Source organism: Hippopotamus amphibius, chromosome 12 (genome assembly GCF_030028045.1).
Source record: "Hippopotamus amphibius kiboko isolate mHipAmp2 chromosome 12, mHipAmp2.hap2, whole genome shotgun sequence".
Lineage (NCBI taxonomy): Eukaryota > Metazoa > Chordata > Mammalia > Artiodactyla > Hippopotamidae > Hippopotamus > Hippopotamus amphibius.
The window spans coordinates 77,162,392-77,183,712 of NC_080197.1; the positions used below are offsets into that span (position 1 = coordinate 77,162,392).

The window sequence follows — 21,321 nt, forward strand, 5'->3', positions numbered from 1 at the left end:
GTTTGTTGATATTTAATATCTACCTAAACTCAATAAAGTTTACTGATTCTCCTGAGTCACCTTTCTCTGGTCTCTGAAGGTAAAGAGAGGACATGACAACATAAGGACTGCCGGGGCTGGCATCTTTCTGGTATCAGACAACCATCCAGAAAGCTGGGGAAACCTAGTGATGACCACCACTTTGGCATCTTGCTTAGCAGGCATAGAAAGTCTATCCTTATGTTACCTTATAATTCTATGTGATAGCTCTGAATCACTAAATCATTTCTTTCTCAAAGAAAGTCCAGGCAGTGGTTTTCTGACAGTCCTCAAAGCACGGTGGTTTCCAGGATGCTTTAATTCTAGAATCCGTATGTCTGAACATCAGGGACTTTTTTATGGTCAGCATGAACAAAGAGTACTCATTGATGTATAAGCATCAGATGTGAGACATGTTATTCAAGTATAGGTAGATACTTGAGTCATATATAGTTTGTATCCACACTAAGATTTTCTAACAAGAAATTTCATGAGTTAATCTCTATGGAATTAAACCTTAATGCTCCAAAATTAAGTGCAATTACTCACTGATCTCAGCATATTATCTGTGTACACCTAAATTATGAAACTGAGGCAGGTTCCAAGATAAGTAGGATAAATGAAGAGATACACACCCAGACACACCGTAGTCCAAATACTAAAAGCTAAAGACAAATTTTAAAAGCAGCCAGAGAAAAATGACTCACCTCACACAAGGGGAGCCAAAAAAAATATTAACAGTTGACATCTCATCAAAAACAATAAAAACAGAAGGCAGTGGGACAACCTACTGAAACTATCAAAAGGAAAAAAGACTATCAACAAAGCATCTTATATCTTTCAAATATGAAGATGAAATAAAGACATTGGCAGATAAACAAACATTGAGAGAATTTGTTGGTAGTAGATCACCTTAAAAGAAATACAAAGTTCTCTTTTTTTAACACTTGCTTAGTTTTTTTTTTATTATTTTAACATTTTTAAACTTTTTACTTTATATTGGAGTATAGTTGATTAACAATGTTGTAATAGTTTCAGGTGTACAGCAAAGTGATTCAGTTATAGATACACATGTATCTATTCTTTTTCAAGTTCTTTTCTCATTTAGGTAGTTACATAACATTGAGCAGAGTTCCCTGGGCTATACAGTAGGTCCTTGTTGGTTATCCATTTTAAATATAGCAGTGGGTACATGTGAATCCCAAACTCCCCAACTATCCCTCCCCCACCCACCCACCCACCCCGGTAAATATGAGTTCATTCTCTAAGTCTGTGAGTCTTTATGCTAAAAGCAAGTGATCTCAGGGCTTTCCTGGTAGCACAGTGGTTAAGAATCTGCCTGCCAATGCAAGAGACACGGGTTTGATCCCTGGGCTGGGAAGATCCCACGTGCCACGGAGCAACTAAGCCTGTGCGCCACAACTACTGAGCCTGAGCTCTAGAGCCTGCGAGCCACAGCTAATGAGCCCATGCTCTGCAACTAATGAAGCCCGCACGCCTAGAGCCTGTGCTCGGCAACAAGAGAAGCCACCACAATGAGAAGCCTGCACACCACAACCAAGAGTAGCCTCAGCTCTCTGCAACTAGAGAAAGCCTGCACATAGCAACAAAGACCCAATGCAGCCAATAAATAAAAATAAAAAAATTTATTTTAAAAAAAAGCAAGTGATCTCAGACAGTAATTGAAATACACACACACACACACACACACACACAGCACCACCGAAGGTAACTGTGTAATTATAAAAGACAGTATAAATGCCTACTTCATCTCCTTTCTTCTCTTTCTTTTCTTTTTTTCTTTATTTTTCTTTTTCCTTTCTTCTCTTAACTAATTTTAAAATCAATTGTATTTTTAAGGGTATATGATTGTATTATTGGGGCTATAACATATAATACTTTAATATATTTGACAAATATTTATGTGTGTGTGTGTGTGTGTGTGTATGACAAACACAGCACAAAAGAGGTGAATGGGAGTAAATCTGTATCGAAGTAAGGAAATAACACCAGATGGTAAATTGAATCCACAGGAATAAGTGCAGAGAATCAGACATGGTAAATAAGAAGATAAATATAACTCACTATAAATTGATGCTTCCTCTCCTTTTTTCTCATCTTCTTTAATAGACATAAAATTATATAATGTAATTATAGCAGTACACTTTGGGGTTTGTGCCATATATATGGAATATGTGTAAAAATAATAGAAAAGGGGAGGAAGAGTGAATAGGGCTATGTATGAGTAACCTTCCTGTATCTCATCGGAATAAGTCTAAATAGACTCTTATAAGTTAAGATGTATGTGACAAGCCCTAGGCCAACTGTAAGAATATACTGAAAAATTATTAAAAGAATTATGCTGTTACATTAGGAAATCTTCACTTAACGTAAAAACCAAGCAGTAAAGACACGAGACATTAGAAAACAACAATAGAATGTCAGACATAAATCCAATTATATCAATAAAGATATTAATTGTGAATGAATTAAACAACCCAATCAAAAGGTAGATACTGTCAGATTATAATTGGAAAACAAAAAAAGATTCAACTATGAGGGTGAGTCAAAAATTATCTGCACTCTGGATGTAGAATTTACAGAAGTTTTAATATAACCAAAGTGCACGTAATTTTTAACTCACCCTCATATATGCTGTCTTTAAGAAACACATTTTAGATCAAAAGATACAAATAGGTTGAAAGCAAAGGATATATCATGCAAACAGCAACCATAAGAAAGCTAGAGTGGTTACACTAATATCAGACAAAATAGATGGTAAAATAAAAATGTTACTAGTTACAAAGGGAGAGATTGTGTAATGATAAAAGAATCAATCCATTAGGAGGTTATGACAATTATAAGCATATACTCCTAGCAACAGAGTCCCAAAATACATGAAACAGAAGCTGATAGACTGAAGAGAGTACCAGACAATTCAACAATAATCATTGGAAATTTCAATACCCCACTTTCAATATCAGATACAACCACTCAGCAGGAGATAAAGAAATATAAGACTTAAACAGCACTGCAAACCAGCTAGACCTAACAACATCTGTAAGAACACTCTACGCAGCAGCAGGATACTTTCAACTGTACTACAACCTTCTCCAGGAGAACATGCATGCTGCGGCATAAAATAAGCCTCAGTAAATTTAAAAAGATTCAATTCATGCAAAATGTGATTCTCTGATCATGGTGGAGTGGGATTAGAGATAAAAATATGTGGAAATTAAACCACATATTCCAAAATAACTATTGGGTCAAAGAAAAAGTCACAAGGGAGATTAGAAAATATCTTAAGATGACAAAGTCAAAACACAATATACCAAAATTTATGCAATACAGCTAAAGAAGAGATTGGAAGGAAGTTTATCGCTGCAAATACCTATACTAAAAAGAAGAAAACTCAAATCAATACTCTAGCCTTCCATCTTAAGAAAATAGAAAAGAAAGAGCAAACTACATCCAAAGCAAGCAGAAGGGAGGAAATGATAGAGATGAAAGTAGAAATGCATGAAATAGAGAACAGCTATAACGATACAGAAAGTTAATGAAAAGTTGGTTCTTTGAAAACGTCAGCAAAATTTACAAACAACTAGACTAATGAAGAAAATAATAAATAATTCTTAAATTACTAAAATCAGGGATAAAAGCGACCTTACAGAAAAATTTTTTTCAAAGATTACAAGGGAATACTGTAAACGACTATCTGTCAACAAATTAGAAAACTGAGATGAAACTGACAAATTCCTAGAAAGACATATATTATCAAAACTGACACAAAATAAATAGAAATCTGCATAGACCTACTTCAAGCAGAAAGATTGAGTTAGGAATCAAAAATTACCCACTAAAAAAGGTCAGGCCCAGATGGCTTCAGTGGTGAGTTCTAATGAGTATTTAATGAAGATTAATACCAATCCTTCACAAACTTTTCTAAAATATAGAAGAGGATGAAACACTCCCCAACTCATTCTATGAGACAAGTGTTACCCAGATACAAAACCAGGCAAAGTATTACAAGGAAAGAACACTACAAACCAACGTCCCTTATGCCTAGAGAGAGAAAAATCCTCCACAAAATACTAACAAACCAAATCCAGCAACTATAGAAACGATTATGTGTCATGATCACGCGGACTTTATGCCAAGCATTTGAGGTTTGTTTGACATCCTAACGTCAATTTATGCAAAACACTGTATTAACAGACAATGGACCAAAGCCACATGATTATTTCAACAGACACAGAAAAGGCATTTGACAAAATGTAATACCCCTTCATGATATAAACAAAAAGAAAAGACTAAACAAACTAGGAATTGAATGGAATTTCTGATAAAGGACACCTACAAAACCCCACAGCTAACATCATAGTTAATGGTGAAATATAAAATGCTTTCCCTCTATAATGAAGAACAAAACAGTACTGTCCTCTCTCACCACTTCTCTTCAACATTGTACTGGAGGTTCTAGCCAGGCAATTAGGCAAAAAAAAAAAAATGAACTGAAAGGCGTCATGTTGGAAAGGAAGTATTTGCAGATGATATAACCTTATATAGAGAGGGAATTTATTAAAAAAAAAAAAAAACGCTTGCAACTCAAAAATGAAAAGACAAATAAATCCATTTTTCAAAGTAGAAAGTCTCTGAATGGATATTTCTCCAAAGCAGATTTATAAATGGCCCATACACACATGAAAAGATGTTCAGCATCATTAGACTAGACAACAAGGAAATTTAAATCAAAACCACAATGATATATTATTTCACACCCCTAGGATGGCTCTGATCAAAAAACAAATAATAACAAATTCTGGTAAGGATGTGGAAAAATCAGGACTCATATGCTGCTGGAGGGGATGTAAAATGATGCAGTCATTTTGGAAACAGTCTGGCAGTTCCTTGAAAGTTTAAATATAGAGATATCATATGGCCCAGCAATTCTATTGCTAGGGTATAACCAAGAAAAAAAGAAGACATATGTCCACACAAAAACTTGCACATAAATGTTCATAGCAGCATTGTTCCTAATAGTCAAAAAGTGGAAAAATCCAAATGTCCATCGGCTAGTGAATAAAGAAAATGTGCTATAATCAGACAACAAAATATTAATATTATTTTATAATAAAAGGAATGAAGTAGTGGTAAATGCTATAACAAGAATGACACTTGAAAACATTATGCTACATGCAAAAAGTCAGTCACAGAAGACTCCATATCATATGATTCCATTTATACGAAATGTTCAGAACAGGCGAGGTAAATTCACAGGGGTGAAAAGCAGAGTAGTGCTTGCCTAGAGGTGAGCTAACCGCGGGCAGATGGGGAGTAGCTGTTCGTGGGGGTGGGGTTTCTTTTTGAAGAGATGAAAATGTTTTAAAATTGATCATGGTGATGAATAAACTAAAAACCATTAAATTGTACACTTTAATGAATTGTATGGTATGTGAATTATATCTCCAAAAGCTTTTACTTTTAAAACTCATTAAGAAGGGCAGGAGAGGCAGAAAGAGAAAAAAAAACAATAGGAAGGGAAAACAGAAGAAGGAAGATTCTTTAAGTTAAAATTAATAGCAAAATTCCCTAGCGATCCAGTGGTTAGGACTCCATTCTGTTTCCACTGTAGAGGGACCAGTGTCAATCCCTGCTCAGGGAACCAAGATCCCCGCATGCTGCATAGTGCGGCCAAAAACAATAAAATAAAATAAAATAAAATAAAATAAAGAGGGATCCAAGAAGAGAATCTGAGGAATACAGCAGGGGAAAAGAAGCTCTGTTAAGTTCCCTGCAACTTGCCCAAGTTCTTTCTCTCTCTCAGCCTCAGTTTCCTCATCTGTAAAATTATAAGTTAGACCCAATCTTTTAGAATTCTCAAGGATCTGTGTTTCTCTGACATCTCTGCTCATCTCTGAGGGGCTTTAAATACTTAATTCAGTCAGTTATCTTCTCTGAGCTGCCATCATAACATGGATGAGAGCCAAGAACTCTGCTTAGTCAGCCTTCCAGAACTTTCTATGCCCTGAGCCCCTTCCCCACCGATTTCTCACTCCCCCAACCCTCCTTCCAACCCTTGACTTTTGGTGCTTCCAAAGTGCATCTTCAAATTAAACTGAGGTCCGCAGGAAGCCCACCTTTGTCTTTCTTACCTGTAATCTCGTGTGTCTGGAATGGTGCGATCGAGGGGTAACTGGTCACTGAGGTAAACATTGTAGCCAAACTTCTGGAAGAGGTCCTCTGCCTCCTTCTGCTCAGCCTCAGGGAGGTCCCAACCCCACTGCTTGAAAAGCTGTGAGTTTGGGAAGAGAAGCTTGTTGGGTTTTTGCTTGAAGAAGCCCCTTGCCTTGGCTTGCACTGCATTTTGAACAGGATGCTCTTCATCTTTCACCCTCGCCAGTGTGTCACCCACATCTTTTGGCTGCTTCATAGCCAGTTTCATCCTTTCTCCTGCAAACGAAGGGCAGGGGAGAAACCATTTCAGCCAATTATTAGTTACCTGGGCATTGCTTTCTCATCCACATTTCCCTGAAATGTTTTTCTGCCCAAATTCTAAAATGTACAAGTTCTTGCAGAGAGGATGCAATATGTCAGGGGAACTTGTCAGAGCCACGCTAGGCTGTCTCAATGAGGCAAGCAGAAGAACATATTTCTCCTTCCAGCTCTATCGGAACTTATCTATCTCAAGTCCCATACTTTCAGGTTTCCTCTAGGAACCATGATCTGAGAAATACATTGACAATAAGATAATATTTCTCCAAATAAAGCCCAAGAACCACTTACATCAGAATTATTTGTTACAGGGACTTCGCTGGTGGCACAATGGTTGAGAATCTGCCTGCCAATGCAGAGGACACGGGTTTGACCCTGGGCTGGGAAGATCCCACATGGCGCAGAGCAGCTAAGCCCATGCGCCACAACTACTGAGCCTGAGCTCTAGAGCCCATGAGCCACAACTACTGAGCCCATACTCTGGTACTACTGAAGCCCTCACACCCTAAAGCCTGTGCTCTGCAACAAGAAAAGCCACCACAATGAGAAGCCCGCACACCACAAGGAACAGTAGCCCCTACTCACCACTACTAGAGAAAGCCTGTGCACAGCAACAAAGACCCAATGCAGCCAAAATAAATAAATAATTAATTTTTAAAAAATGAATCATCTGTTACAGTAATTTTAAAAATGTAGTTATCTAGGCTTATCCCCAAATGAATGAAATCAGAATCTTTCTACTCAGAGGAAGCAGGACAATCTGTTAGTCTCTCATGAGATGACCCAGCTTAGCTGAGTCTGATTCTGATATTAAATACATCTTCCTCTCAGTGCCATCAAATTCAGTGGCCTTGTCTCCAGATACAAGACCGACGATACAGCTCCATCTTGGAGCCTGGACACAGGAACACACAGCTGAGAATATCCTAAGCAGAAGGAGGAGAAACCAGTGTTCCCTTCACTGCATCTGGCTGTCCCTGCCCCTGGTCCCTGGCCAGGTTCACCTCGGTTACCCTGGCTCTGCTGCTATCATTTCTCTCTCGGTGAGTACTTTCTGCATCACAGAACTACAGATGGGCTCCGGCAAGCTCCTGTGCCCTGTGCCCCACTCCTACCCTCTGTCCTCTCCTCTGCATGATGATCTCATCTACCCCAAGGCAACAATCACCACCAGACACACCAATCTGCAGCTCTAGAGTCAAACTGCCTAAATCTGAATCACACATCTGCCATGTATCAGGTGCATGACCTCAGGAGAGTTTGTATCTTAACTTCTCCATTTCCCTGCCTGCAAAATGGGAACATAGCAGCAGCACTTGTTGCATGGATGTGGGGGAGAATTAAATGAGTCTGTACACATGAAGCATGTGAAACTGTGCCTGTGACTTATGTTCATCATCACCATCATCATCATCATCATCACCATCTTCATTATCACCCCCATCATCACCAACACCATCATCACCATCACCAGCATCACCATCATCATCACCATCTTCATTATCACCACCATCACCATCTTCATCATCACCATCTTCATCATCACCACCACCACCATCACCATCACCATCTTCATCATCATCACCATCTTCATCATCACCACCATCACCATCTTCAACATCATCACCACCATCATCTTCATCATCTTCATCATCATCATTTTCTTCTCAACTCGTTATTGGAGACATTTCTCATTTTGTTGTTTTCTGAGTTTCCCAAATTTCTAGTCACCTTGCCCCCGCATCTCCCAAGGCATCACCCCTATTTTTACAGATGGTACCAACCACTGTTCTCCCACCTACCCTGTCCCAAAACCTCAGGTCTCCTTTGACTCTCTTTTCTCTACCTCCATGCAGTTGCCTCTTTGTATAGGGTCTACCTCTTCAGGGTAGAAGTCCTCCTTTGCTTTCCACTCTACTCCAGTTCAATTTCTTATTGACCCTCACTTGGACCATTCACTCACCAAGGGTTATTGAGCATCTATGCTGGCTAGTTCTTAAGGATATTGGTAAACAAAACAGGCCGATCCTATCTGACAACTTCTTTTACCACAGAGAGGTTCAACGTCCAGGCTCCTTAGCAGGACTGCCCTAGCCCATCCTAACTGTGTGACCCTGGCCAGCAGATTTCTCTTCTTGGTGCCTTAGGTTTACCAAGTACCTTAGAGGGTTGCTGTGATAACTAAGTGGATTAATACATGTAAAGAGCTTAGGACAGGGCCTGGAACAGAGTAAAGTTTGGCTATTCTCCCATTTACTCTGGTTTCTTTGTTTCCTCTGCCGGGGGTCAGGGGAGTGGGAAGGGGGAGAGGTGAGGAAGGGATTTGAGAAGAGCAGGAAACTTTAATTGTTGTGATCAGAAAGAGGGGCCGTAGGAGATCAGTTAGGAAGCAGCAGTGTAGTAGACTAGGGGAGAGATGTTGATCTAGAGTGAAAATGCGGTGGAGAAGGAAGTGGAACATTTTGAGATGTGATTTACAGGTTGGCTAGACAAGACGTGGTGACAGCTTGGAAGTGAAAGTGTAGGCGTGGAAGGGGAGAATGTCAGTGATGCTTGAGGTTTCTGGCTGTTGTGACTGAGCAAACTGACAGCACCTTCTCCGTGGTGGAGAAGTCTGGGAAAATGAGGTGGGAGCTACCTCCCAGGCCAGCAAGGAAGACAAATTAAAAGTACTGTGCAGCAAAAGAAACCACAAACAAGACAAGAAGACAGCCCTCCGAATGGGACAAAATATTTGCCAACAAAGCTACTGACAAAGCATTACTCTCCAAAATATACAAGCAGCTCATGCAGCTTAATACTTAAAAAGCAAATAACCCAATCCAAAAATGGGTGGAAGACCTAAATAGACATTTCTCCAAAGAAGATATGCAGATGGCCAACAAACACATGAAAAGATGCTCAACATCACTAATCATTAGAAAAATGCAAGTCAAAGTCACAATGAGGTATTACCTCACACTGGTCAGAATGGCCATCATCAAAAAATCTAGAAAAAATAAATGCTGGAGAGGGCGTGGAGAAAAGGGAACCCTCCTGCACTCTTGGTGGGAATGTAAATTGGTAAAGCCACTATGGAGAGCAGTATGGAGGTTCCTTAAAAAACTAAAAACAGAACTACCATATGACCCAGTAATCCCAATCCTGGGCATATACCCAGAGAAAAACCATAATCCAAAAAGAAACATGTACCATAATGTTCATTGCAGCACTATTTACAATAGCCAGGACATGGAAGCAACCTAAATCCCAACAACAGATGAATGGATAAAGAAGATGTGGCACATATATACAATGGAATATTACTCAGTCATAAAAGGGAATGAAATTGAGTTATTTGTAGTGAGGTAGATGGACCTAGAGTCTGTCACACAGAGCGCAGTAAGCCAGAAGGAGGAACAAATATCGTATGCTAACTCATCTATATGGAATCTTAAAAAATGGTACTGATCAACCCAGTGACAGGGCAAGAATAAAGATGCAGATGTAGAGAACAGACTTGAGGACACAGGGTGAGGGGTGAAGGGGAAGCTGGGATGAAGTGAAAGAGTAGCATTGACATATATACACTACCAAATGTAAAACAGATAGTTAGTGGAAAGCTGTTGCATAAAACAGGGAGATCAACTTGATAATGGGTAATGACTTAGAGGGGTTGGATAGGTAGGGTGGGAGGGAATTGCAGGAGGGAGGGATATGGCGATATATGTATAAATTCACCTTGTTGTACAACAAAAACTGGCACAACAGTGCAAAGCAATTATATTCCAATAAAGAGCTTCAAAAAAAAAAAAAAAAAATGCTGTGCGACCACCGGCATGGTGAGCTGGTGAGCCCTGAGGAAACTCAGGAAGGAAAAGAACACCTGTCATCTAGCAGCCATCAGACCGCAACCACTCCCCACCGTGAGCCCTGAGGAAACTCAGGATGTGAAAACACAGGATCCTGGCCCCGGATAGCTGAGGTGCATATCGAAGGAATGATTTCAGTGAGCCCAGGCTCTTGAATCTTCCCATACACAGAAAAGCACTAAATTCCTTAACTTGACATATCTGGTTTTCTTTAATTAATAATAATCTTTTGATGTTCAGACTACCTGCCCTTTGTTGCAAAACCTCTATATAACCTGGCTCCCCACCTCACCTCCTCAGAGCAATTCTCTCAGGGTTACTTGAGATGGTGCCTCCCAGGCTTGAAGTCCTAAAAATTCCTGCTGAATAAAATATAACTCTGCAAAAAAAGTGTTATGCGATAACATATTACAAGAGATATGAACAGGATATTATGGGTGTCTGGAAGAGTATTCAACTCAACCTGGAGATAAAAGGAAATGCGTTTTGACAAATGTGATCCTGGAGCTGTAATGATGAGGAAGATTTGAAATCTATAGTTTGAGGCCTGCTATGTGAACCCTGCCTGTTAATAATTGCAGAGGGATGGTTGATATAAGTATTAAATGTACTGTTCCTGCCTCTGCTCGCCTTTGTCTGAACTCCCACGTCGTATAACCCCTAGCAACTCCCGGGTGTCCTGTAGCCCTTAGCAACCCCCAGGTTCTGTAACCACCTGTAATTTATAGAAACTGTGTAACCAATCAGTTAGTACCAACTGTAGCTGTATGTCTCAATCTATAAAAGGAGAAAACTGGTCCGAAACGGTGCCCAGAATTTTGGAGCATTAGCTCGTCTGGGTCTGCCGGCTCAATAAACCTGAGTTCTCCAACTCTCTGAGTGTGGTGCTTGGTTTCTCGTGGGATCGGTTTTCTTCAGCATTTTTGGAGGCCCCAGCGAGATTCCAACCACGCCGACCCCTTGAGCCGCCGGACCGGTGGCTCGGCTGGGTCGGGGCGAAGGAGCTCCAAGACGAAGGAGGAGGCGCGCCACCCGACGGTGTTCCGGGTTCTCTGTCGGACCGGTGCTCTGACTCTCCGGACGGCCGAGCCCCGACCCGACTCATTAGAGAGACAGGGACCAACTCACCCGAAACAGTTGCAACCAAGGACCAGGTAAGACCCTGGGGCACTGAACCCAGTCGGGTCCCATCTCCGGACGGAGGAGGAGCTTGATCACCTCCTACGGTCTTCAGTAAGAAGACCATCAGGCAGGGGCCTTCCCAGAGCGGGGAGGCGCCCACCAGTCAGGGACCTTCCCAGAGTGGGGAGGCACTGTGATAAACTCTGGTGTGAATGTGTGTGTGAGTGAGCGCCCTGGTTCGTCCTTGTTCCAGGGCGATTATGTGGCTCCACAGCCTTCGTGGCTACGGAGTCCGAGTGGGCCCTAACCTGCGGTTCCGTGGTGACCTCATACGGCTCAGGGTGGTGTCTGTCTCTGGAGGACAGATTTAAGTTGGGACTCTATACCACCCGCCGAAGCTAAGAGGCACCTAAGTTCCCCACAGGGACACGGCCAGGTGGGCATCTGAGTGGTCTCCTCTCCGGAGGGGGCACCCATCCTTGTCTGTCTCTGAGCCATCGACACAGGGTGGGATACACAGGGAGGAAAATAATTGCCCTCTGTTTTAGGGCCCCTGCAACTGTGGAGTATCCTCCCCTACCTCAGCTAACTTTCTGAGCCAGGATATTGGGTTTCCCCTCCTCCCTCCTGTCTAAAGAATTTAGTTGTACTTAATAACATGGGAGGAAATTCCTCAAAGCCAACTGTTTTAGATTGTATGATAAAAAACTTTAAGAAAGGCTTCTCCGGAGACTATGGGGTTTAAGATGACTGCGGGAAAGCTCTGCGAGCTATGCGAGCTGGAATGGCCCGCCTTCAGGGTGGGATGGCCTGCGGAGGGTACCCTGGCCCTCCCTGCGGTTAGAGCAGTGTCCCGAGTGGTGACAGGGACCCCTGGACACCCAGACCAGTTTCCATACATAGATTCCTAGTTACAAATTGCTGTTCAGCTGCCTCCTTGGGTTGGGTTCTGCGTGAATAGGCAGGGACAATATAGGGTCTTAGTAGCTCAAACAGTTCCAAGAAAAGGCGGAGAAAAGCCAGCCAAGGTTATCTACCAAGGGGATCCTGAAGAAGAGCCCCCCCTACCTCCGCCTTACATACCAACAGCTCCACCAGCTCCCGTTCGGCCCCCTCACCCGTTACCAGACAGCCCTCCGCCCTCTGTGTCTCCACCGCCTCCAAATCCAGAGCCCCCTCTAAGCCCACGGCGGCTTTGCTCGGCCAGCCAACCAGCACAGCAGCCCACAGTCCTGCAGATGTCCTTGCGAGAGACCAGAGGCCCTCCTGAGGTCAATGAGGACAGCTCCGTCCAGCCAGGACGCCCGGTCCTTTATCATCAGCCCTTCAGTACTACCGACCCCCTCAGCTGGAAACACCATACCCCATCCTACCCAGAGAAACCACAAGCAATGACTGATCTGTGAGGCATTCCGAGTGTACACCCCTGTTGACCCAGAGGTACAAGAAAATCAGCCTATGGTTAATGCGGCATTCGTGGCCCAGTCTCATGCTGACATCTGCCGCAAGCTCCAAAAACTTGAGGGCTTTGCTGGGATGAATGCCACTCCGTTGCTGGAGGTTTCAAACAAGGTGTTTGTGAATTGAGACCGAGAAGCCCAGAAGGTGGCTGACAAGCATATGAAACAGAAGGTGTCCCTACTGGCTGCCGTGCTGGGAAATCCAAGCCCGGTAAAGCAGACTGCACCCCCTCGGAAAGGAGAAACCAAAAAGAGACCACCGCTACGTCGTGACCAGTGTGCCTATTGCAAAGAAACCGGGCACTGGAGAAATGAATGTCCTCACCGCAGAGGGGCAACTGAAGGTCCAAGGAAGTTCAACCAACCCAGCGGAGGAAGATATCAGCTTGAGCCGGTTGGCCAAGACCTTATTGGCCTAGCTGGGGCAGAGTCAGAGTAGGGGAAACCGAGCTCCCTGATGCTGGGCCCCTGAGAACCAATGGTTACAATGAAAACTGGGGGCCAATCAATGACTTTTATGGTAGACACTGGAGCAGAACACTCGGTGGTGACTACACCTGTGGCTCCCCTTACAGGTCGAACAACACCTATCACTGGGGCCACAGGAGACAAAACTGCTCGCTAGTTCTGTAGAGCCCACGCATGTCAGCTTGAGGGCCACTTGGTGACTCACGAATTTTTGTATTTACCAGAGTGCCCCATTGCTTTACTGGGCAGAGATATGTTAATGAAGCTGGGAGTGCAAATCACCTTTGCTCCCGAGAAGTCCGCAAGTCTCACCCTGGGCAGTCAACCGACTCTGATAATGGCCGTGACCATGCCCAGGGAGGATGAATGGCGTCTTTATGCTTCAGGAGAGAAACAGGAGAACCCAACTAATCTATTAGAGGAATTCCCTGATGTTTGGGCAGAAAAGGGGCCCCCAGGCTTGGCCAAGACCCACGCGCCCATTGTAGTAACTCTGAAGCCGGGAGCTACTCCTGTCAGGCAGAAGCAATATCCAGTACTGCGAGAGGCACGTCTGGAAATTCGAGACCACATCCAACGCCTGCGTGAGGCCGGAATCCTGATTGAGTGTCAGTCTCCCTGGAACACTCCGCTTCTACCAGTCAAGAAGCCTGGGGGAAATGACTATCGGCCCATCCAGGACCTTCGCGCCATCAACAACGCAGTAATTACCATCCATCCAGTGGTCCCGAACCCTTACACTCTCCTGAGCCTCTTACCTGCCCAAACGAGCTGGTTCATCTGCCTCGATCTCAAGGACACATTCTTTGGCCTCCAGCTATTACCAGCCAGCCAGCCCTTGTTTGCCTTTGAATGGGAAGACCCACACACCAGGAGAAAAACACAGCTGACTTGGACCCGACGGCCACAAGGCTTTAAAAACTCACCCAACTTGTTTGGTGAAGCACTGGCTGCGGATCTTGCTGCCTTCCCCGGAGAGACTTTAAACTGCACCCAGTATGTAGACGACCTGTTGCTAGCCAGTTCCATCCAAGAGGACTGCTGGAAAGGAACCAAAGCCCTATTGGCCCTACTCTCCACCACGGGGTACAAGGTGTCATGGAAAAAGGCGCAGATCTGCAAACAAAAGGTCAAGTACCTTGGGTTTGTCATATCAAAAGGGCATCAGGCACTCGGACCTGAAAGAAAACAAACCATTTGCTCAATACCTCAGCTGAGCACCAAGAAAGAAGTCTGTGAGTTCCCTGGGGCTGCCAGATTCTGCCGGATCTGGATACCGGGTTTCTCTGAAACTGCCAAGCCACTGTTCGAGGCCACGGCCCCCCTAGAGTGGGGGCCTAAACAAGAAAAAGCCTTCAAGGAAATAAAGAGACTCTTAACCAGTGCTCCAACATTAGGGCTGCCAGATGTGACACGGGACTTTAACCTCTTCGTGCATGAGAAAAATCATACTGCACTGGGGGTCCTCACACAAACAGTTGGGCCATGGCAGTGCCCGGTCACATATCTGTCCAAACGACTGGATCCTGTGGCCGCCGGATGGCCGCCATGTCTCCGGGCATTAGCTGCTACAGTGGTCCTGGTCAGAGAAGCAGACAAGCTTACACTGGGGCAGAATAGAAATGTAAAAGTTCCCCATGCCATTACTACGCTGATGAACAGCCGGGGACATAAATGGCTGACCAACACCAGAATGACTCACTCTCAAGGACTGCTCTGCGAAAACCCACAGGTCTGCCTCGAGACTGTGCGGACGCTGAATCCTGCCACCTTCTTACCTACGGAGGCGGGAACCCCCGATTACGACTGTGAAGAGGTCCTGGGTGAAATCTGCTCGAGCAGGCCAGGCCTGATGCACACTCCCCTCCAGAACCCAGAACTGGAACTGTTCACTGACGGAAGCAGTTTTGTCCAGGAAGGACGACGCAAAGCAGGCTGTGCAATAACAACAACAGATGAGATAATAAAGGCTGAGGCCTTGCCACAGGGGTGGTCGGCACAACGGGCTGAGCTGTGGGCACTCATCCAGGTGCTGAGGCACGCCGAAGGGAAGCGAGTCAACATCTGCACAGGCTCAAGGTCTGCCTTTGCTACTTTGCATGTTCATGGAGCCGTCTATAAAGAAAGGGGACTACTAACAGCAGGGGGAAAAGGGATCAAAAACAGAGAAGAAATTCTTCAGCTGTTAGAGGTAATTTGGAAGCCCTCCCAGGTGGCAGTCATCCACTGCAAAGCCCACCAGAAAGGGACGGATCCAGTCAGCAAAGGAAATCGGTTGGCTGACCAGGCAGCCAAGGAAGCAGCGATCCAACTGAGTCCAACATTGGGCCCTGAACCGATCTCTAAGGCCCCCTTGGCACCAGAATTGCCCCTGTCCCCAAGGTATACCAAAGAAGATGATCAATGGGCTTTAATTGAAGGAGGGACTAAAGAAAAGGAGGGCTGATGGAAGCTTCCAGACCAAAGACTCTTTGTCCCCAGTGCTATAGCGGTTCAGCTGGTGATGCAACACCATGAGGCAGCTCACTTAGGGAAGACTGCACTAGAAAGTCTACTGGGCCGGTACTATTTCATTCCTAAGCTTCCAACCCTGTGTGCCCAGATCAGTGCTAAATGCGTGACTTGCGCATGAAACAGTGCCAGCCAAGGGCCAAGACCCAGCCCAGGGGTGCAAACAGTCAAGACATTGCTCTTTGAAGATTTAGAAGTGGACTTTACTGAGATCAAGCCTTGCAGAGGTTATAGATATCTACTTGTGATAGTCTGCACCTACTCAGGGTGGGTTGAAGCCTACCCCACATGCACCGAGCGAGCACAAGAAGTGGCCAGGGCCCTACTAAGGGATATAATCCCTAGATATGGACTACCTCTTTCCATAGGATCTGATAGCGGGCCAGCCTTTGTATCTGAAACAATCCAGATTATATCCAGAATACTGGGAATCAAATGGAAGCTTCATACTGCATACAGGCCACAAAGCTCAGGGAAAGTGGAGCGCATGAATCAAACCCTTAAAACTATGTTAGCTAAATTCTGTCAGGAGACCCAATTACCCTGGATTGATATGCTACCTCTAGCCTTGCTCCAAGCCCCGTGCACCAAGAGGTCCTCAGGCTATTCTCCCTTTGAAACGTATACAGGAGACCCCCCCCCAAGTGGTAGGGAGACTCAAGCGAGACCCCCAACAACTCGCTGACCTGGAGATATCTTGACACCTCCAGGCCCTGGGAAAGGTCTTTTGCCATGTTACCCGAGAAGCCCTAGAAAGGTCTCCCATTCCTTTGGGCAGTTGGGTTCATCCCTATTAGCCAGAAGATGAGGTATAAGTAAAAGACTGGAAAAAGGAACCACTTCAGCCAGTTTGGGCAGGCCCTCATACGGTCTCCCTGGCAACCCCTACTGCTGTTAAAGTTACAGGAATAACATCGTGGATCCACCACACCCGGGTGAAGAGAGAAGCGCCTCTAGAAGGGCGAGAGACCTGGACTGCAGAAGCTCATCCAAGCCAGCCACTTTGGGTCTTCCTGCGAAAGCAGCCAAACCAACCTAAGAACCTCAGCCCTGCTCCAGTCCCTCCAGGGCTGACTGGTCTACGCACGGCAGAAGCTTGAGGAATTCGACAAAGACCAAGGACAACCACCCACTTCTTAGCCCTAAGGGGATATCAGCCTATAGGCTCAACTGACCTGGAAATTGACGCCTTATAAAGCTTTTAAGGGCGTCAAGGGGGGGTTATGATGAGGAAGATTTGAAATCTATAGTTAGAGGCCTGCTATGTGAACCCTGCCTGTTAATAATTGCATAGGAATGATTGATATAAGTATAAAATGTACTATTCCTGCCTCTGCTCGCCTTTGTCTGAACTCCTGTGTCCTGTAACCCTTAGCAACCGCCACCTTCTGCAACCACCTGTAATTTATAGAAACTGTGTAACCAATCAGTTAGTACCAACTGTAGCTATACATCTTAATCTATAAAAGGAGAAAACTGGCCTGAAACGGGGCCCAGAATTTTTGGAGCGTTAGCTCATCTGGTGCCGCTGGCTCAATAAACCTGAGTTCTCCAGTTCTCTGAGTGTGGTGCTTGGTTTCTCGTGGGATCAAGTTCTGCAACAATAGTTCCCATGGTTTGCATAGATATCCTTATTGATATGATCTTCTTCAATCTTCTTGGAGGCAATGAGAAACCAGAAGGATGGGTAATTGAATGGGATTTCCATTTCAGCAAGCCCTTCAGGAAAGAAAAGCATTTGTGATCTGGAAACAGTGTCTGGAAGACATTTTGAAATTCATCTCAGGGGGTAGGGAGTCCCTAACACCACACCATTTTAGAGTGAATAAAACGTGGGCAGCACAGAGAACAAGCAAAGGCGGAACTGGTCATTGCAAAGGAAGGAAGGGCCATAAACCCAATGCTTCAGGATGGCTTCTCGAGGCTCGCTGTGTCCCAACCGGAGGAGAGAATAGCCAGGCTCTTAGCAGAAGTCCTGCTATTTTAAGGCCTGAGGAGGCTGAGCCAGTAGGGTGAGCTAGGGAGCTGGTGTGGTCTGGGTACTCTACCAACAAGTGACAGTGACCACCCAGGTACACAGACATCCTCTGCTGAAATTGCATTGAGAATGTTTGCATAGTCAATGTCCAGCCCAGCCAGGTGTTCTCAAAGCCAGGGCTTCTGGACCTGACAGTCTTCTCTGTTCCCTCTCCTTTTTGCCCTGTATCACCGTTTCCTTCACCCCTGTCTGCCTGTCCTCTATTCTCTCCTTCCTACACTCAGTCACTCATTCACCCATTTAATTTCTCCTGGGCCAGGGACTTCCCTGGTGGTCCAGTGCGTAAGACTCCACGTTCCCAATGCAGGGCACCCGGGTTCAATTTCTGGTCAGGGAACTAGATCTCTCATGCATGCCTCAACTAAGAGTCCGCAGGCCACAACTAAGGAGCTCATGAGCCACAACTAAGGGTCCACATGTTGCAACTAAGAAGTCTGCATGCCACAACTAAGACCCGCCACAGCCAAAACCCATTGCAACCAAAATAAATAATTTTTTTAAAAGATATTAGGTATACTTCCTCAAAAAAAGAAAATTTTCTTTGTGCCAGGCCCAAGGAATAGGCACATCACAAGACACTCATCAATTAAACCAGCCCTTAAAAAAAGGGCTGCCTTCCAGAAAAGTGTACCACAATAACACATGAGTCCTGTAATGGGGGATGTCGACCATGCTACAGTGTTTTATGCCTTCTTCTCTCTCCCCTCATCTTACTTTCCCTTTTGTCCTCTTGCCTCCCTATCACCTCTTCCGTTCTCTGCCCTAGACTGTCTCACACATGGCTTCTTTTCTGTCCTCATCTCTTTTCTCCTCTCTTGTCCTCTTTCTCTCTCCCTCCCTTACCCTGATTTCCTCCCTTCCTTTTTCTCTTCCTGTCTGTCCTTCCATCTATCCCTCTGCCTCACCCTGAACCCTTACAAGGCTCAGTTCTTGTTTTTTAAAAGACACTCCCCACCACCCGGCCCCCATGTGCACACACCCACACATCTGTGCAGTCACTTCCCTACTTGCATGTTCAAGACCCCCCCACCCCACTCAGGGCACAAGCATTAGATTCCTGTCATGGGGGAGCCCAGGAACATGACTGCTCCCCTGACCAGAGGCAGATGCCAAGGTGCATGAAATTCACAGGGGTTAGAGTTTCATGGTGAGCCTCAAAAACAAACCCCAGAATTCATGGGAAGAGGTTAAAATTCAGTGGACCCTGAGGGCACTATCCTACGTGGAACAAGCCAAAGACAAATACCATTTGGTCTCACTTATATGTGAAATGTTTAAAGGAGGAAGAATGAGCTCTTAGATACAGAGAACAGATTGGTGGTTGCCAGAGACAGGGTGGGCGTGGGTGAGCAAAATGGGTGAGGCCTGGCAACTCTAGTTAACAGCACTGTATTGTATATTTGAAAGTTGTCAGGAGAGTAAATCTCAAAAGTTCTTATCCCAAGGAAAAACGTGTATAATTATGTGAGAGGACGACGCACGTTAACCAGATTTATTGTGGTGACCATTTTGTGACATATACAATATTGAATCACTATGTTCTACACCTGAAATTAACGTACTCTTATCCATTAGTTATGCTTCAATAAAAAAAAAAAAAGAGGTTGACATGTGGCGCACATCAGCCAGGGAGCACCTTGTGCACAGACTTCACAAGGGTCTGAGATCAGGCAGTCATCTCCTCTTGTCTCCACTTGCAGATCAGGCACCAGGGCTGAGAGAGAGAAGCACTCTCTCTAAACCACACACCACGCGGCTGGATCTGGATTCGACCCTATGTCTTCTAACAAGCCCACTTCATTCCTGATAGGAGCTCACAGCAAAATGCAAGTCAGGCCTTTGCCCGAGAGAGTGTCACCTCCCTTGAACAGTCCCAGCCGCACAAAGACCTAGGGAGAGGGCTGTGCCTGTCAGCAATGTTTTTTCAGAAGCTCTGCCTCCCAACCTGCAGGTGTGTAATTGAGACCATGCATGTTCATGTCCACTCACAGAGAAACACTCTGCTCCCCTCCGTCAGCTGCTTGTTCCAAGTCCCCTAATTCTCTCATTTTTACCTCCACGCCCCTTTTTTCTGTGTCCCTAAACACATGCACACACACGCATGCACACCATCCACTCCAAGTTAGTGCTGTGAACTTACTCAGGTGCAGCAAATCCACCTCCAGGTGAGAGAGTCTCTCCATCACTGTCCCATTCTGTTCAGATGGAGGCAAATAAAGCTTCTTCTGGAGATCACCCAGAACCAGCTTTTGTAAAATCCCCTTGGCATAAAACATCAGGAGGAAATGGAGAGCAAAGACCAGCATCAGCCCCATGCCTAGGGTTTTGGGGACATTTCTCCTGAGCATCGTGCTCTGCCTCTGGCTCTGCCGCTCCCTGGGGGTGGCGTGTGTCACTGCTCAGGCCCCTGAGGATCACAGTGAGCTGAGCCTTGACTCCAGCTGCATAGAGGACACCCTGCCCACTGAGCCAGATATTCTCTGGCTGGGAAAGCTGTCCCAGGCTGCCTGGTTCTCCCAGAGCGGCATCAGGTGTGTGGAATATGCCATGGCAGCCACCCAACAATGGGCAGGTCACCTGGGCACACCTTGCACTGTCCCAGAAGTCAGGTTAATGCTTGCTCCCAGAGCTAGTGAGAGGCTCTTCTCTCTGTGTTCTGTTTGATTTTTGTTTTGTTTTTTAATGTTTCCTCTTCCTGGTAAAATCACTTGGCAGACACTCTGAAAAGGCATGTGAGGTCTGGGCCTGTGAGTGTAGAAGAGGATAAACAGTATGAGAAAAGAATCCACAAAGTGGCAAGCTTCTGCACTGTGTGTTTTTTGAGAACAAGGATCACGTCTCAGATGTCTTTTTATCTAACTCTACAGAGTATTGAAAATAGTAGATGTGCAACAATTGTCGGTTCAATAAATCTTCCTGCTGGTTCTACCTAGAAGCAGGTGAGAGAGCTGGAGGCGGCCCCTGGGGGTAAGCTCCAGGGGTCAGCCCTGCTTCACTGGTCACTGTCTTCTGTTTCTCATCTGCCCAGCTCTGCACATCCAGGTGCTACCCTGCCCCAGCTTCTAGTAACTCTTCTGGCCCACACCTCACACACACTATATGTTTTGGACAAATCCCCTGATTATCATCATTGCAGATTAACATTTAAAATTGTTCCCCAGAGTCAAAATTTTAAAGTTCTTAATCTAGGGTTGGAACCATTTATAATCACATCTCCCACCCTGTACCAGGTCCCCAAACACAGCACATGCAGGCAAGAGCTGATGCAGACGTGTGGATGAAAGCAAAGACGTACGGCTTTAGGAAAAGCAGGTAAAACAAAAAAGAACAAAATGAAAAGTAATCAGTTCTTTTATTTTCA

The 21,321-nt window shown here is 45.0% G+C and overlaps 1 protein-coding gene across 10 annotated transcripts in view; it reads right to left on the reverse strand.

The window, feature by feature from the left end:
- GALNT8 (polypeptide N-acetylgalactosaminyltransferase 8) overlaps positions 1 to 20,507 on the reverse strand; it is a 116,383-nt gene extending 95,876 nt beyond the window's left edge. For 5 of the 10 annotated variants that reach the window (XR_009048427.1, XM_057702491.1, XM_057702492.1 and 2 more), the window contains exons 1-2: positions 20,101 to 20,506; positions 6,171 to 6,468 (exon numbers count right to left, since the gene is read on the reverse strand). Coding sequence is in view for 6 of the 10 variants with exons in the window: in XM_057702491.1 (XP_057558474.1) it covers positions 6,171 to 6,468; positions 20,101 to 20,308 (506 nt within the window). In the remaining 4 variants the exon portion in view is untranslated. Of the gene's footprint in view, positions 1 to 6,170; positions 6,469 to 20,100 lie in introns of all 10 variants that reach the window. The other 5 variants (XR_009048426.1, XR_009048424.1, XR_009048425.1 and 2 more) reach the window with 2 other exon arrangements.
- Positions 20,508 to 21,321: the final 814 nt, after the last annotated feature.